Here is a 15,103-nt window from a genome sequence, read left to right as displayed (position 1 = left end):
ATACTCAGTTCCTATAGCCTGTATAGCAGCTCCAGAGCAATATGGCTGCCTAGCACTTCAATGATCCTCATCATCCTAGTATTTGAGCTTTACAATACCCCTTGCCCCAGGAGCTCAGGAAGTAAAGTGATCTCTGTGTAAAGATAGGGAACTACAACTCAGGGAATAAGTAACTTGATCAAGGTCACATGCACTGTGGCAGAGCCAAAGATGGAACTCAGATCTCCTGAGTGTCTGTCCAGTGGCCTAACCACAGCACCATCATCTCTTTTCAAACTCAATCCTTCCAAATCTTTTAGTAGTGGCAAGAGATCTGTCTGAGCTCCCCTACCCCATCCTTCCAAGTTCTCCAAATCTACCCCCCACCCCACTTTCTAGGAGCAGCCACAGTGTGTGAGGCACTTTCCAAACAAGGAAGAAGGCAGGATCCCCAGCCCACAGGCTGGGCAGGCACTAGAGGGTAGGAGTGTAACACACAGCTAAAGAGGTGAAAGCAGTAAATGGCCACTTGTACAGGGGCTGGCAGAGAATCCAGCAAGGAAGGTGTTACACTCATCAAGGTGGGAGATGACAAGGGCTGGAATGAGCATTTCAAGGAGTGGGATGCAGCAAGATCTTGGAGGAAGGAGCAGCAGATTTTGGATACGGCCTAGATGTGCAGGGAGAGAGAGCTGTTGAAGAGGGCAGTTTATAAGCCCAAGTGACAAGGAGAATGATGGGATAGGAATGTTGCTAGTGGAAAAGGGAAAGAGCGGGAGCTCAGTTCTAACCCTATTGAGTTGAGTGCAAGGCAGGCTGAAATGCAGGCTTGCATAGAGGGAGACGTGAATCTGCAAACCCAGTGAGAGATGCTCTGGGGAAAAGGATGGTGCAGTGAGGCAAGCAGAGATCAGGGGACAATCAGTAGAGGCCAGCCAAAGTTGAAAAAGGATGTAGTTGATGGCACTGAAAGCAGCAAGGAGGTCAAGAAGGCTAACAGTCGTGAAATTTGGCCAGGAAAATCTCATTAGAGACCTTGCTTAGACCAGAGATCTGTCTTAAGAGACACATCATGCTAAATACCTGATTTCCTCTCACTGTCCCCTTCCCCACAGCAAGTGCCTGTTCATTCTGTTCTGAATACACCGTTTCCAATCATCCTCTGCTTGGTCTCTCCCTCAGAGCCTGGGTGGCCTGGTACAAATATGGAGTGTCTCACTGCGTGACTGTCCTCCAGCCCTCACCCTGATGGCAGCGCTGCACTAGGTTTGGGGTTGTTCCTTTGTTCACAGGCGCTAGTTACATCTTCTGGGAGGTGTCTTTAAACCCAGCTTGCAGGTTTTCCCCCTTATCTTATTAAGTCAGTTTATTCTCCTGCTGTTCTCTGCCTTTCCGATCCCATTTTGGGTTGGTTCATCCCTGCCCAACTCTCCTCGCCACTCCCTCCATGGATTTTTCTATCCAGCTACACTGATCTTACCCTGAGGCCTGTACCAGTGGCTTTGGTACAGTCCCTTCCATGAAGTGCCTCTGATCAGCCTATCACCGTCCAGGTTACAGCCTGCGCTGGGGCTGCTGTTGCCATTGGCAAAAAAGAACTTCACCTGCACAGCTTCTGCCCATTAACCTGGCTACCAGGTCATTTGATTTCTGCTACCCTCTGCACATGGGCAGAGTCTAACTGCCTGAGCAACAGAGCTGAGGCAGCCCTAGTTAATAACACAGCCTGACCTTCAGTCGGAGAAAGCCACCGTCCAGCACTGAGTGACTATGGCCTTGGGCTAGGTCAGTAAATAGCAGAAATGCAGAGGGTGAGGGGCAGACATGGCTTGTTGCAACAGTTCACTGGGGCGCTGGTCAGGTTTCCACACTCTCACACCTGTTGCAGTGCTTCAGTCCTAGTGCCAAGCAGCCCTACCACACAGAAACCAGCTGCGGCAGGTGCTCCATAGGGCCCCAGCTGGGGCTGCTACAGACCCACAGGAAAGTGCTCATCTGCTGCTCATCAACTTTGACATATCTACAAAAGAACAAGTACACAAAGTGTGGGGAAAAGAGATGGGGAGGTTGTACATTTAAACCCTGTCTGCAAGAAGCAACAGCACCAAGCTCTATGAAGGACCTGGGCATAAAACATTAGCCATAGGGTGGTTGGTGTATGTTGATTACCCCTGTCAACCCCCACCCATAGATGGAAACAGTTTTCCCAGCTGGTTCTGGGTTTCACAGTAACAACTCTCACCCCAGAGACTATGGGGCTGCTGCATGGGCCACAGTAATAGGTGGAGCAGCTCAGGTGGTAGCCAAGTCAGCTGCTCCTTTATTGTGGAGCTATTGAAAGAGACATGTGATCACCATCATACCCTCTTCAACTACTTCCGCCAAGCAGGCTCACCAGCAGACCTATATCCTGTCTGGTATAGGTCCTCCTATACCAGCCAGGATAGCCAAGCACAGGTTTCCCCTTCCCAGCATACAGAAGCCTTCACTGCTAACTCAAGGTAGGGTTTCCCAGAAGGGCTTCGCTATTGTTATTGATTTCATGTGGAAGGCATTTACATACTGAGGTGCCTGGGGGCATAGGTAATATAAAACACTTGAATAGAAAAATACAATTTATTTAAGAAATAATGTAGTTAGTACCATGATGGGTCTGTTGTAGTTTAATTTTGCTGTATTCAAAATCTCAGTGTCAGCAACTAGTTCCTGTCTAGCTTTTTGGCTCTCCCAGAGTATCACATGCAACCACAGGGTGTGACAGTGTGGATTGGGGCAGGGCCTATGGAAGCTTCACATTCCCTGATTGAATCTTAACATTAAAGCTCATTTTCCATTCAGTGGAGTAATGGGACAAGTTTTAACACAAACAGGGCTATAGTTTAACATCATCCAAGCATTTAAATCTGTACCTTTCAACAGGTTTCTGTATCTGTTTTAGACAGATTCCTAAAATGATTTCTGGTTTAAGAGCCCCAAACCACATTAACCAATTATGGCAAAGGGCATTTGGCTCTATTATAGTTTTGTATCCATTTTGATTTGTCAGATCTCTGCCAACATCAGAAGTTTGTCAGGCCATAATTCTATCAGTCTGGTAAACAAGTATACACATAGCTGTTTGTACAGAGTTCTGCACTATGGGGAAATCACCAGCAGATGTGTTAAGTAGGGTTTGTTTGTTTTTAAGTAAATTCTTCACTACTTAGGCTCCATATTCTGTTAATCCATCTGTTTATAGGAATCTCATACTCTGTCATGCCAAAGTTCAGATTCCAGCAAAGTCCAAAACTTCCCCATTCTTAATGTGTGGGCCCCTTGTCCATTAATACAGTCCTTGGCATTTTATGGAATTCCCAGTGTGCAAACTTGATTTTCTGGATCTCGTCACACAAGCTGTGGTGTATTTAAGTGTTGATATTTCTGAAAAGTTGCAAACAGTCCATTATGATCAGGTGGTCATGTTTTCTCAGGACAAACAAAACCTGTTCAGACTTTGTCCTCTGGAGGTGTAAGTTGTTCATTCTGTATCACAGGGTATTTCAGCTTTGCTTCTCTGTACCTCCCACCATCTTTCACATACATTTGCCATTTTTTCAATGTCACTCTTCATCCCTGGCCAGAATACAATTTTTAAAAAGGAGAATTGTGGACTGTCATTCAAAATTGCCCTTCCTATGTTCTTCCCAATATTTCCTTGTCACTATGGGAAGGCGTATTTGTCCTTTTCTGTGAATGGTTATGAAAACTCTCATATACATTAGGAATGTATAGGTGGGAAGACTACTTCTCCATTTATTACATATAATTTATTGTTTGTAGGGTTTTATCCTTGGCCTGTTTTCCCTCTAGCTCATTTCATGTTCTTGTTCAGGATACTTTTATCATGTTCATGTGTACTATCACTATTTGTTCAAGGTCATCTGGCTGTGGGTCAGTGAAGGGAGCACATGCAATTTACTAAGCAATGCCCTAGCTGGAGCTTGAGGATCATGGTAAAGGAATGGCTGAGTCCTTGGTTACACTTCTCCATGTCCTTCTGTAGGCCATAATCAGTGGTTTATGGTCCATTTCAGCTTGAGGATTCATAACTCTCTCTAGTCAAACTGTATAGTGATAGGCAAGGCCTACCATCTTTTCAGGTGGACATTTTCTGCCAGTCATGCTCCTTGTAGGGAGCCATCAGTCCCACTCTTTTTGAAACCTCTTTAGAGACTCTTCCTGTGAGTCAAAGCATTGCTGCAGTAGTGCTATAGTCAGTAAATGCTATGCTTGAATTCTGACACACTCTGCCATCCAAATCTATTGTTTATCTGTGAAGCAATTTTACTGAAAGTTGTTTGAGCTGCATAGGTAGGTACAAGCTTACTGAGCTAAATAAACATGCCTTGCAGTTTCAGAATTCCTTTATCTTTTGGTCTCTGCATATTCACTAGTGCTTGAATCTTACCAGTCTGCTCACTTTCAGTAACTTAAAATGGACACTTAAGCCTCATTCACTTGAAGGTTGTTTCTTCTTATGGTTTCCAGCCCTCTCTAGAGTTGTTCCTGAAGTTCAGGAGTGGCGCTGCCCCAGATTATGATGGCATCAATGTACATTTTCACTCCTGAGACACCTTCCTGAACCTGGCACATTGTGCAGAGAAATACTTCCTGGTGCCAAGTATATCCCAAAAGGCAACTTCATGAGGTAGCCAAATGATGCATTGAAAATGCAAATATCAAAGTTTTGTGGCCAGGGCCATCTCCTAAACCCTGCCAATGCATCCAATGTGATAAAGAATTTGGCTTCTGCCATCACAGCAGACATTTTACTTCTTGTGTTCTTGGTAACAGTACAGAGTTTTGAGTCTGCCTGCTTTTTGTCTCGACAGTTAAAGGAGTGAACCTGGGTGTTGGTTCTCCTCTGAATGTCTTATTGCTCTTTTTCTAGTCTAAGACTTTGGAACTTTTTTGTTGGCCTGTATAACATCAGGGTTACCAGAAGACATCGCTCCTGTGTTCCAGTTCTCTTTCATGTTTGGCCCAAGTTTGTCATTGGTTATTCAGACTCTATGGCAGGTATCTTCTCGACCACCTTTCATGGGCCAAGCACCTCATGTGTGTAAGCACAGTTACCTTACTCAGTGAAATTCTAAGTGCTGTTTTTACAATCTTGCCTTTGTATCTCAGTGATATTCACTTGCCCAGGACTGAAATCTTACAATGAAAAATTAATTCCAATCTCACCTTTAGTTTTGCACTTCAAATGTCTCCTGTTACAGAATGGCTGTAGGAACCCAAATAAAATGTAGGTCAGAGGTAGGCCAGAATCGAGGACCCTAGGCTATCCACCTATTTGAATGCTAGCACCATGAACTTCAGACCCCCAGCTGATCTCAGTTGCCCCAGTGGAACAAAGATTGACAGAGTACCCAGGCCATAAAAGGCTTTATAAATCACCATCACTGAATGGTACCTGGAAATAGTTGGGAAGCTAGTGGAACTGGAGTAAGGTAGCTTCTGTTGCAAAGCAGGTAGGTGCATTCTATACCATATATTGCTTCTAAATGGTCTGCAAGCACTGCACCCCATGTAGAGTGCAATACAGTCATCCAGTCTGCAAGTCAAGGGTCTGAAGGATGTGGGAGAGGGTCTCAGATGCGTGAGAAGTGCTCATAAGTGCCTTTACAGCCAGAAGGAAGAGGTAGTTTGAGCTACAGTTATCAAGGATCCAAAAACCCACTACAAACCAAACGTGCCATGAACTTGAGTGGGGTAGGCACCAAGCCTCCTCTCCCCTATGTCAACTTCATCTCGTCTGGAGGCTCCAAAAAGGTACATCATCCACTTCCCAGTCCCAGCCAGATAGTGGGAAAGTAGAGAGAGTGCACCATCCTTGGTCTGCTGACACCCTGGACATGTTTTGTGACACCTCAGCATCTCCCCCAGCTGTATGGCATAAATATTGACTAGGATGGGAAACTTAATTGAACCTCAAGATCATGGGTGGCCCCACCTAGCCCGCAGGAGCCCAGAGCACCCCCACCGCGGCCACAGCGCCCCCAGCTCTGGTGCGCCAGGCCCACGGCACCGGGCAGGCAGCGCAGCCCTAGCACCGGCCGCCTCGAGTCCCTGTGGGATGCAAGCCAGCTAGCCCCTGTCAGCCTGCGCTAGGGCAGAGGACTGGAAACTGCAGGAGGAGGCCTGGCTTGGGGGCAGAGCGTGGGCAGGCCCAAGCTAGGCTGTTTGGGGAGGCACAGCCTTCCCCTGCCTACGATGCCCACCACCCATGCTCAAGGTGCTCCACCTAGGATAGCCCTTTGGGCAGGTGAGCAATAACCAGCCCTACCGTACTGGATCTTTGGAAGAGAAAAGAATAGGATAGAGCCACTCAAGCTATGCCAACTACTCCAGCTGCAGTCCACAGAGCAATCAATGAGACCTAGAGGTGAATGGTATTGAAAGCTGCCAGCAGATCTGAACGAATTATCACGGACACTTGGCTTTTGCCAGTCCCTGTGGGAAGGGGAGCCAAGACCACCAGACCTACTTCAGTGCCATACCTAGGCCAACTGAAAGGGTCCAAAAAGGAAACTACACTAAGGTTTCCTCACAGCAATTTGTCTTAAAAATTTCCCTAAAGGGGGAAGCTTAGTAACAGAGCAGCCTTCAACCAACCAAGTATGGACCGAAGAGCTCTCAGCTAGATTTTACAAGCAGAAGCAGAGTGGCAAGGTATCAGTACGTCCCAATGGCCCATCCCAGCACAAGCCATTAAGACCGCTCCCCCCCTCCAAATTCCTACAGTGCTCAGAGGCAGCAGAAGTCTTTACTCAATTTTTGTTTATTAGAAAATCCCTACAGCTCTAGAATTTTAAAATGAAGCACTGATTACAAGAAATAAATGTCCCCAGAGAGTCCAGAAATTGCTACATATGCTGTTGATGTGGGTTAGGGGCCCAGCAGTGACCTGGTGACCTCTGCAGGAGATGCTGATATACATGCGAGACACACACACACACACCTCAAGATGAGAGTAGCAATCATGATCCCACCCTCTTGACATAGTTAGCAGGATAGAGTCCAACCTGGCCAGTGTGAAGCCGGCCTTTGCACCAGCCCTGCTCATCCTCTTCACTGATCTTCATTAGCTCTTCACCTAAAAGAGGAAACAGCACAAACTTTGCCACTGGAAAGGCGTCAAGAGCCCATACACCTCCCAGTGGCTGGATAGCTCCCTAGGGGCAAGTGAGCATGACCCCCCTATTAGAAGTACAGTAACTCCTCACTTAATGTTGTCCCGCAGTTGTTACCTTGCTGATCAGTTAGAGAACATGCTCGTTTGAAGTTGCACAATGCTCCCTTAAGTTGTTTGGCAGCCGCCTGCTTTATCCACTGCTTGCAGAAAGAGCAGCCTGTTGGAGCTAGCTGGTGGGGGCTTGGGACCAGGGTGGATTGGCAACCCCCCTATCAGCTCCCTAAGTTCCCTGTGCAGCAGCCACCCAGCAGGATATCAAGTGCCGGGCAGTTCAGCTGTCCCTCCCTGCCCCACTGCCATGTGCTGCTCCTGCCCTCTGCCTTGGAGCTGCTCCCCAGAGCCTCCTGCTTGCTGTGCAGGGGGGGGAAGAAGAGGAGTGCTGATGTCAGGGTGTCCCCCTCCCCCTACTCCTGCCCCCCATCCCCACAGAGCAGGGGGGGGGGAGGGGAGGAGAATAGGACAGCACTCAGGATGGAGGGAGCAGCTGCTGTCTCAACTCACTGATCTACTTAAAAAGGCAGTGTACTTAGAGTGGGGTTAGCGTACTTAAAGGGGCAACACACGTCTCTCTCTCTAACACCCCCCATGTGTGTCTCCCTCTCTCTCTCTGACACCCCCCCCCCTTTGGAAAGTGGAGGGAGTGGTGCGCTCCAGTGGGATAGTGTGGGTTCATCATCATGTTCAGTTTCCACAGGGAATGTTTGCAGCCACTGCCAGGCTGTGTCTCCTCCCTCCATCCGTGCTGCCTTGTAGAGTGTGAGGCTACATTAACAACAATGTGTTAACCCTTGAGGGCTCAGCCGAGTGCTAGTTCATCATTTAGCAGTAAGATATTCCCTGGGAAATATTCCACCCTCTGACTTCACCACCTCAACCAAGCTTCACAATCATCATGGCTGTGTGCAGTATTAAATTGTTTGTTTAAAACTTGTATACAAGTCTTCTGTCTGGCGAAAAAAAATTTCCCTGGAACCTAACCCTCCCCCCGCCCCCCCAATTTACATTAATTCTTATGGGGAAATTGGATTTGCTTAACATCATTTCGCTTAAAGTTGCATTTTTCAGGAACATAATTATAACATTAAGCGAGGAGTTACTGTACAAACCCCATACAGGTGAAATGCAGCAAACAAGTCTAATCTTGATCTCATCACAACATCTCAATATTTCCCATTCGACTGGAACTATATTGCAGGCACACAACTCTAGAGAGAACTCTTGAAGAAGGATATGTTGCTCATGAAGGATTTTCCCCCCCCCTAGATAAGAGACCAGGACCAGAGAGGTCAAGAGAAGGCCCTTGGGGAGCACGGTGCTTCCCAAGTCTCAGTGCTGGAACTCTGCTTCATGTTCTCTCTGGCCCAAGGCTCCTCCGAAGCAGTTGGGAAGGACGAGTGAGAAACCGCTGAGTTCTAGCGGTTAGATGCCTATTCAATGATTGGCCAAAGCCCACGCAGTCAGTAAGCTATGGAATGGGCCCACAGAGATTAGCCAGGAAGGGCTCTCATTCCTTACCCCAGCTCTGAATTTTGGGAAAGGGAAGGAATAGGATCACTTGCCACCAATAGAAATCCTTTGTCTCTACTATGACAAGGAGATTTGACTGCCATTGTGGGACCGTCCAATTGTTCAGAGACTGGGAAGGAAAGTCACCTTGCAAACCAGGCTGAACTCAAGCCCTACTAGTACAGGCTGGTTATAGCAGCATTTGGATGGAATGAGCTGACCCCAGCACTGAAGGGACTAACTGGTTTGATTTAGAGCGGTTTCTTTTGGGGGAGGGGTGGGGCCCTTGGGCCTGCTACCTTCCATCTCCTCCCAACCAGCAGGTGTCAGGGAGAGAAATTGTATCTCCTCTGCCCCCTAGGGTAATTATCCTCATCCACATTATTGCTGGGATTGCTTTAAAGCTGTTCTACTGAGCCAGTAAGTGAGTTAGTGCCAAGAAATCTAGTAGTGACTCAGCAGCACAGATGCTGACCTCATGCAGCAGGCCCTGGTTGGGCCAGGGATTTTAGTACCTGAAAGAGAGAGTCAATGTTTCTGCAAGCAAGTCAATACAAGCAAGATTAGAAACACTCCCAAGATCCAGATGGCCCCTTGGAAGACTGGGGAGGGGTGGGCAGAGTACAAACAGCTAAAGTAGAGAGAAGGGTCCCAGGGTTCTCCTTAGCCTCATCATCTACTGGGAGCAGACTGCTCCAGTCCCAGGAAGCTCCCTCGCCTTAGGTCAGTATTTCTCAACCCGCGACCGGTGGGCTGCATGCAGCCCAATTAGCACACAGCTGCAGCCCAGCTGTGTGCTAAAGACCACCCAGCTTGCACACCAAGCCGGGTGGCAGCCCCAGTGTGCATGCCACAGGGCTCTGCTGCTGGCCCCACTCTGTGGATGGAGTTGGGGGGCACACTGGACATAAGGGTCCTGGGGGAGGGTTTGGGGAGGCGCTGTGGTTCTCAACCTGTGTCCCAGTAACAAGTATGGCCCACAATGATAAATAGGTTGAAAACCACTGCCTTAGGTGGTGGCTTGTGGAGCTTCCTCCTGCTAGCCTCACTCCAGCTTATTGGACAAGAACTTAATCCCCCCCAAAACTAGCTCTGTCTGGCCACTTTACAAAGGCAAGAGGAGGCACTGTATAAAGGCAACCCAAACCCTCCCCCTTTAAGTTCCTAGGGAAAGGTTTGGAGGAGATTTTCACACTTCTGGCCCAAGGGAGCAACATTTGCTAATGAGGGTTCAACCCCAACCCCCCCCATGTCTTTGTTCAGAGTTTCCACCTGACGCACACATCAGCAGGGCCGGCTCCAGCATTTCTGCCGCCCCAAGCAAAAAAAAAAAAAAAAAAAAAAAGCCGCGATCGGCGGCGGCAGTTCAGCGGCAGGTCCTTCGCTCCTAGAGGGAGTGAGGGACCTGCCGCCCCCGAACTGCTGCAGGTGCCGCCCCTCTCCCTTGGCCGCCCCAAGCACCTACTTGTTAAGCTGGTGCCTGGAGCCGGCCCTGCACATCAGGTAGGTCCCATCCTCTCCCAAACAAACACAAATCAGGTTATGGGCCTGCTCTTCCTCAACCCCTTGGCCAGGACCCAAAACATTCCATTTTCAGCATTTGAATGCCTCACTAAGTATGAGGTGCCTCCTCCAGAATATGAGCCTTGCTGATCCCCCTCACTGAGCAGCGTGGTGGAATGGAGTGCTGGCCTGCCCAGTGCTATGCCCTTCTCCAGGAGCAGTGGGCAAGGACAATGAACAGTTCCCAAGGAGCTATCCAGATCTCACAGGGGGAGGTTTCCAACCATCAGCCCAAGTGGTAGTGGCAAGGGGTTAGTGCCTCTGTACCTGCTTTAAAGCTCAGTTCATCAGCCTCCTGTCCTGTGTAATCATACAGCGCTCGCACCTGTACGCCTGGTACTTTTATGTCCTCCTCGTGCCCATTGGCATCCAGGCATTTCTTGGGAGTGTCGTCATCGGACCACTCCGACATGTCCTCTTTCCCGCCGCTGCGTGTATGGGGAGCAAAAACAAAAATGCAGGCTCATCTCAAACTCAGGACTGACCCTCTGAGGTGCCTCCCCATCTCCTGAATCATGCACCATCGAAGAGACCCAGGGACAACTACGCTGTTGAGCCAGGAGGAGACAGAGAGGCAGGACAGGAGGATGGAAATGTACAGGAAGGAGAGAGACCAGGAGAAGTTAGATTTGGCTGAAAACAGCCCAGAAAACTGCAGAATCCCAGGGGGTTGTGCAGGTAACTGGTCCAAACAGCATCTCCCTTTCAAGCCCCAGCCCCACTCAGCAGAAACCCCTCACCCAGGACAGGCCAAGCCAATTTTAAACACAAGAAAGTTCAGGTATTTACATACTCAGCTGGAAACAGTCCTAAAAGAGAAAGGAGGCCACATCCCCCCAGGGCAGACTCAGCTGGTCTCCCTAACTCAGGGGCCAGAGCAGAGGAGAAAGGAAGAGCAGAACACAGATACTTTGAACCCAGACACCCCCTGGATAGGTTGTGTTCCATACTAACTTCACATGGGCTGATGCCCTCAGGGTGTCATAGAAGAAATTGTTCTTTTCCGCTTGGTAGGAAAACCTGTTGATTGGCAAATAGGGCCCTGAATCCAGCTGCCTGGGAAAGGACAGCAGCCTGGAGACAGATCCACCCAGATTGTTTCCAACTCCTTCCCTCCCTTCCCTGCCATGTTCAACTCTAAGCTTCATTGTGTCAGCAGGAGAGGATGTCTTCTGGGGCAGGAAGGAAGTGGACACCATAGGACACTGATTTCCTAAGCCCCTTCCCATTCTCTAACTCATTTGCTACAGATCCTGGAAGAGGAAGCAGCTACCTGAAGTGTGTAAACGGTCACCGTTGGGCTTGTCAAGTTTTGATCATGTAGCACCCCACACCAAACCATAAGATGCTCATATCCAGGGAAGAGAGTCTTGTTCAAACATCCTGGCCTGCTGGTGTACCTAGGGAAGGATTTCTAGTTCCTAATCCCCATGGGCTTTTTCCATCTCCCAGAGATAAAAAAGCAGCTGAAGGCAAAATCCTACCAGCATCCTCCCACACACAGCATCCTGCTCAGCAGTGAATCAGACTAAGACCCATGCTAGGATGGATTGAGAGGAGACCCCAGCACTGAACAGGGCCACTAGGAGAGGAAGGTCCTAGCTCTGGCACTGTCATGTGACTGCACGTGGACAGCAGAGGAGATCCTCCCAATATTACACCCCAATGCTCCAAGCAAGCCCCTTTCTCTGCCCTACACATCTCCAAGTTGTATAGGCAAGGGCACCGCTTGGGGCTCACCCATTTCCAGCCCAATGGCTAAAAAAAGGGAGAGAAATACAAATGAGAATTCCTCTCAGCTCAGCTAGTTCATACCCCAGGGCATGATTATTCCTCTCCAGTATGTCCCAGGCTTCAGCCCTTACCCTCGCCGTGTCTGTGGAGGGGTCTGAGAGACACCATCCCGTGTGGGCACAATGCTGGTCAGTGTCACATCTTCAGCACTTTTACTGCTTTTCGCCTTCTTGCTGATTGGCCGCTGGGTTTCCAGGGTCCATTCCTGTCCAGAAGGAAAGGCACATCAGTCCCCTGAGTCCAGAGAACTTTGACACAGTTTATTCTACTGCCAGAGAGGAAGATAGGGGGCACAAGAACACAGCACCATATTTAACTAATGACCAAGCAATGCAATGGAATAGTCTGCCAAATAAGATCCCTGTGGAGGCAGTAAGATCAGGCCTGAGGGCGGGGGGGAGGGGGGGAAGGTAGAGATGATGCAGCATGTCTCATTACCCTTAGTGTAAACCCCCATCCCTGATCAGAGCTGGGAGGGGGGCCAGAATGATTGCATTTTAGCTGGCATAGCCACTCCTCAGTTGCCAAAGAGGTGGAATTTCCAGTACTATCCCCCTCTAAGAAAAAAAGGTGCCAACATCATGATCCCAGGTGAGCAGGGATAGAGCCTTTTCCAGTGGGAAGAGTCTCAGAGGGCAGGGGGAAGCCACAGAGTACGAGTACAATAAAGTAGCCCTGCGGCATGTGGAAATGCATTCTAGAGGGATATGCCACCTCAAACTGTGGCCAATTCATGGCCATGCCTGGCCCATGTGTATTGCGCCACCATTTCAGGTCCTCCTGGTCATCTGCAGCCACGATTCCCTGGTACAGATCCCGGTACAGTGCATGGAAACTGCAAGCAGAAGCAGAACCAAGGTCAGTGAGCAAGACCCTGTAAAGATTACTGTCAGGTGCATAAGTTTCCCCTTTCACCTCTACATCATCCTACTTCAAGAACCACTGGCGATTAGAAAGGCTGTGCTTTAGCGCCTTTAACCCCAAAGCATTTCACAAGCCACACACATCCCACTCCATGGAAACACCATCCCCTCAGAGATGAAGCAGGGAGCCAGTTGGCCTGGCTCACAGGGGCACTGACAGCTGGGGATGCCCTGCTGCTGGAACTTGCAAAGGGTTGGCAGAATCCCATGAAGAGACACCGGGAAATGGGTCTGTTTGACGTGTAACGTTCCCTGACCCTACACAAAACTGTCCTGGGAGGCTGCAACAGCTACCTCCATGCTCCTGCACAGTATTACATATCTCCTGACTCATATTACACCAAAGGAAGCAGGTTAAGTGTCTCCAGCTATTGGAGAGAATGGGGTGGCGTTGGCCCTCAAAGATTATGGAGCAGTGAGTTGGGGCGAGTCTCTCTCTCAGCCTGGGTCCACAGTGGAGCTGGTGCACTAAAAATAGCTGTGCAGAAATGGCAGCTCAGGCTCTGAAGCCTGGGGGTAGGTCCGTGCGCCCAGATACGGAGTCGACATCCCCTTAGAGGCATGGAACAGCTTTCACTTCCAAGTGAAGGACAGAGTAGATGAAAGACTCACACCCACAAGAAGGGTGCACGATGGTAGGAGCGGTGGAATCCTCAAACTGAGGCAGAACCCTCCCTGAATAAAACCAGAGACAAGCTGTGGTCGGACTGCAGCTATTCACTCAGACACCTTAGAAGGGGAAATAATAGGACACAAGCCCCCTCACACATGCCAGACGCTCGCCTTTCCAAGAGGCCATGGAGTGGATATCCCGTCACAGACCAGGGCACTGAACAGGTAGCTACCTTTCGTTAGTGGAGATGTTGAGGTGTTGGTGTAGATCCAGGAACATCTCCTTGAAGAAGCACAGTCGCTTGCACTCTGCCTCCTGGCAGCCCTCAAACACCTGTTCCATGTCCTCCATGTAGCGGGGATTGTAGCGGTTTAGCTCCTCCAGCATCTTCTCATACTGATCCTTACACTGCAGCAGCCGGGAGGGAGACCAAACATAAGCCAACCGGCCCTGGTGCCAACCCCCTGCTCTGCACCCTGTCTAGGGCACACGTGCACACACACTTCTTCTCTCTTGCTCCTGCTCTCCTCTCCATCAGGGGACCCTGCACAGAGTCCCCTGCACAGCTAAGCGTGGGGTATGGAAACATCAGGGGAACCCAGGCTCCCAGTCCTGCCATGTCAGTGACCCCTCTCTGCCTCTGACACCTTCCCCAGTTCTCCAATGGCAGTGACTTTCCCAGCTGGGGGAGGGGCAGAGACACACACATATATATATATATATGAATGACAGGCTCAGCTCTCCAGCCATCTTCTCCATTGAGCAGCTCTACAATTCTGCATTCACCTGGACATGCACACTAGTCACTCTTGGGCCAGATCCTTCTGCACTGCAGCTTCTATCCTGTGGAGCAGCAGCCTGGAACTATTTGTTATACAGCACCAGGTGCGCGGTCTGATCCCGGTCACCAGGACCTGACTAGCTATAGGTCAGTCCCATGAGGTACTGAGCTCCCACACTTCCCACTGAAGTCAGCAGGCAGCGAGGATACTTGGCACCTTGTAGGACCAGGAGCTAAGTTGACTTCTGCCTTCAACACACTTATTTCAAGTCTCTTCTCCCCATACCTCGCCAGTATAGTGACCCCTAATGGTATGAGTCCACATTGGGCACACCCACCTTCTCAGCCTCTTGTGCACATTTCTCCACACGCTCCTGCAGCTTGTGCAGCTGCTCCTGCGAGATGGAGGAATCTGCCTTGGCATGGTTCTCACGTGTCTGTGCCGTCTTCTCATCCTTCCGGGCTGTGAAATAGTTCTTCTTAGAGGTCTCCACCTAACACAGGTAGTTCTGTAAAAACAGAGCCAGATGCCCCAACACAAACTTCCCCATCCCTTACGTGTTGCTGGGGGTGGTGGGGGCAGGAGAAGAGTTGGTAGGTGTTGTTTTTCAGCCTTTGTTACTGGCAGCAAACATTACACAGGAGCAAGCCCCATCAGGAGAAGCCAGCTCAGCCATCAGCCTGCCATGCTCAAAGGGAAAGGCTTC

The 15,103-nt window shown here is 49.5% G+C and overlaps 1 protein-coding gene across 2 annotated transcripts in view; it reads right to left on the bottom strand.

Moving 5' to 3' along the window:
• Positions 1–6,795: 6,795 nt before the first annotated feature.
• The window catches only part of PACSIN3 (protein kinase C and casein kinase substrate in neurons 3), a 30,483-nt gene continuing 22,175 nt past the window's right edge, over positions 6,796–15,103 (bottom strand). The window contains exons 5-10 of one of the 2 annotated variants that reach the window (XM_065403031.1): positions 14,735–14,890; positions 13,848–14,023; positions 12,794–12,914; positions 12,151–12,284; positions 10,553–10,713; positions 6,796–7,117 (exon numbers count right to left, since the gene is read on the bottom strand). In XM_065403031.1, the coding sequence (XP_065259103.1) occupies positions 7,002–7,117; positions 10,553–10,713; positions 12,151–12,284; positions 12,794–12,914; positions 13,848–14,023; positions 14,735–14,890 (864 nt within the window). In that variant the 3' untranslated portion in view covers positions 6,796–7,001. The remainder of the gene's footprint in view (positions 7,118–10,552; positions 10,714–12,150; positions 12,285–12,793; positions 12,915–13,847; positions 14,024–14,734; positions 14,891–15,103) is intronic. The other variant, XM_065403032.1, reaches the window with a different exon arrangement.

The sequence above is a fragment of the Emys orbicularis genome, chromosome 4, assembly GCF_028017835.1.
Source record: "Emys orbicularis isolate rEmyOrb1 chromosome 4, rEmyOrb1.hap1, whole genome shotgun sequence".
In the NCBI taxonomy this organism is placed as follows: Eukaryota; Metazoa; Chordata; order Testudines; family Emydidae; genus Emys; species Emys orbicularis.
This window is presented reverse-complemented; position numbering and strand designations above follow the sequence as displayed.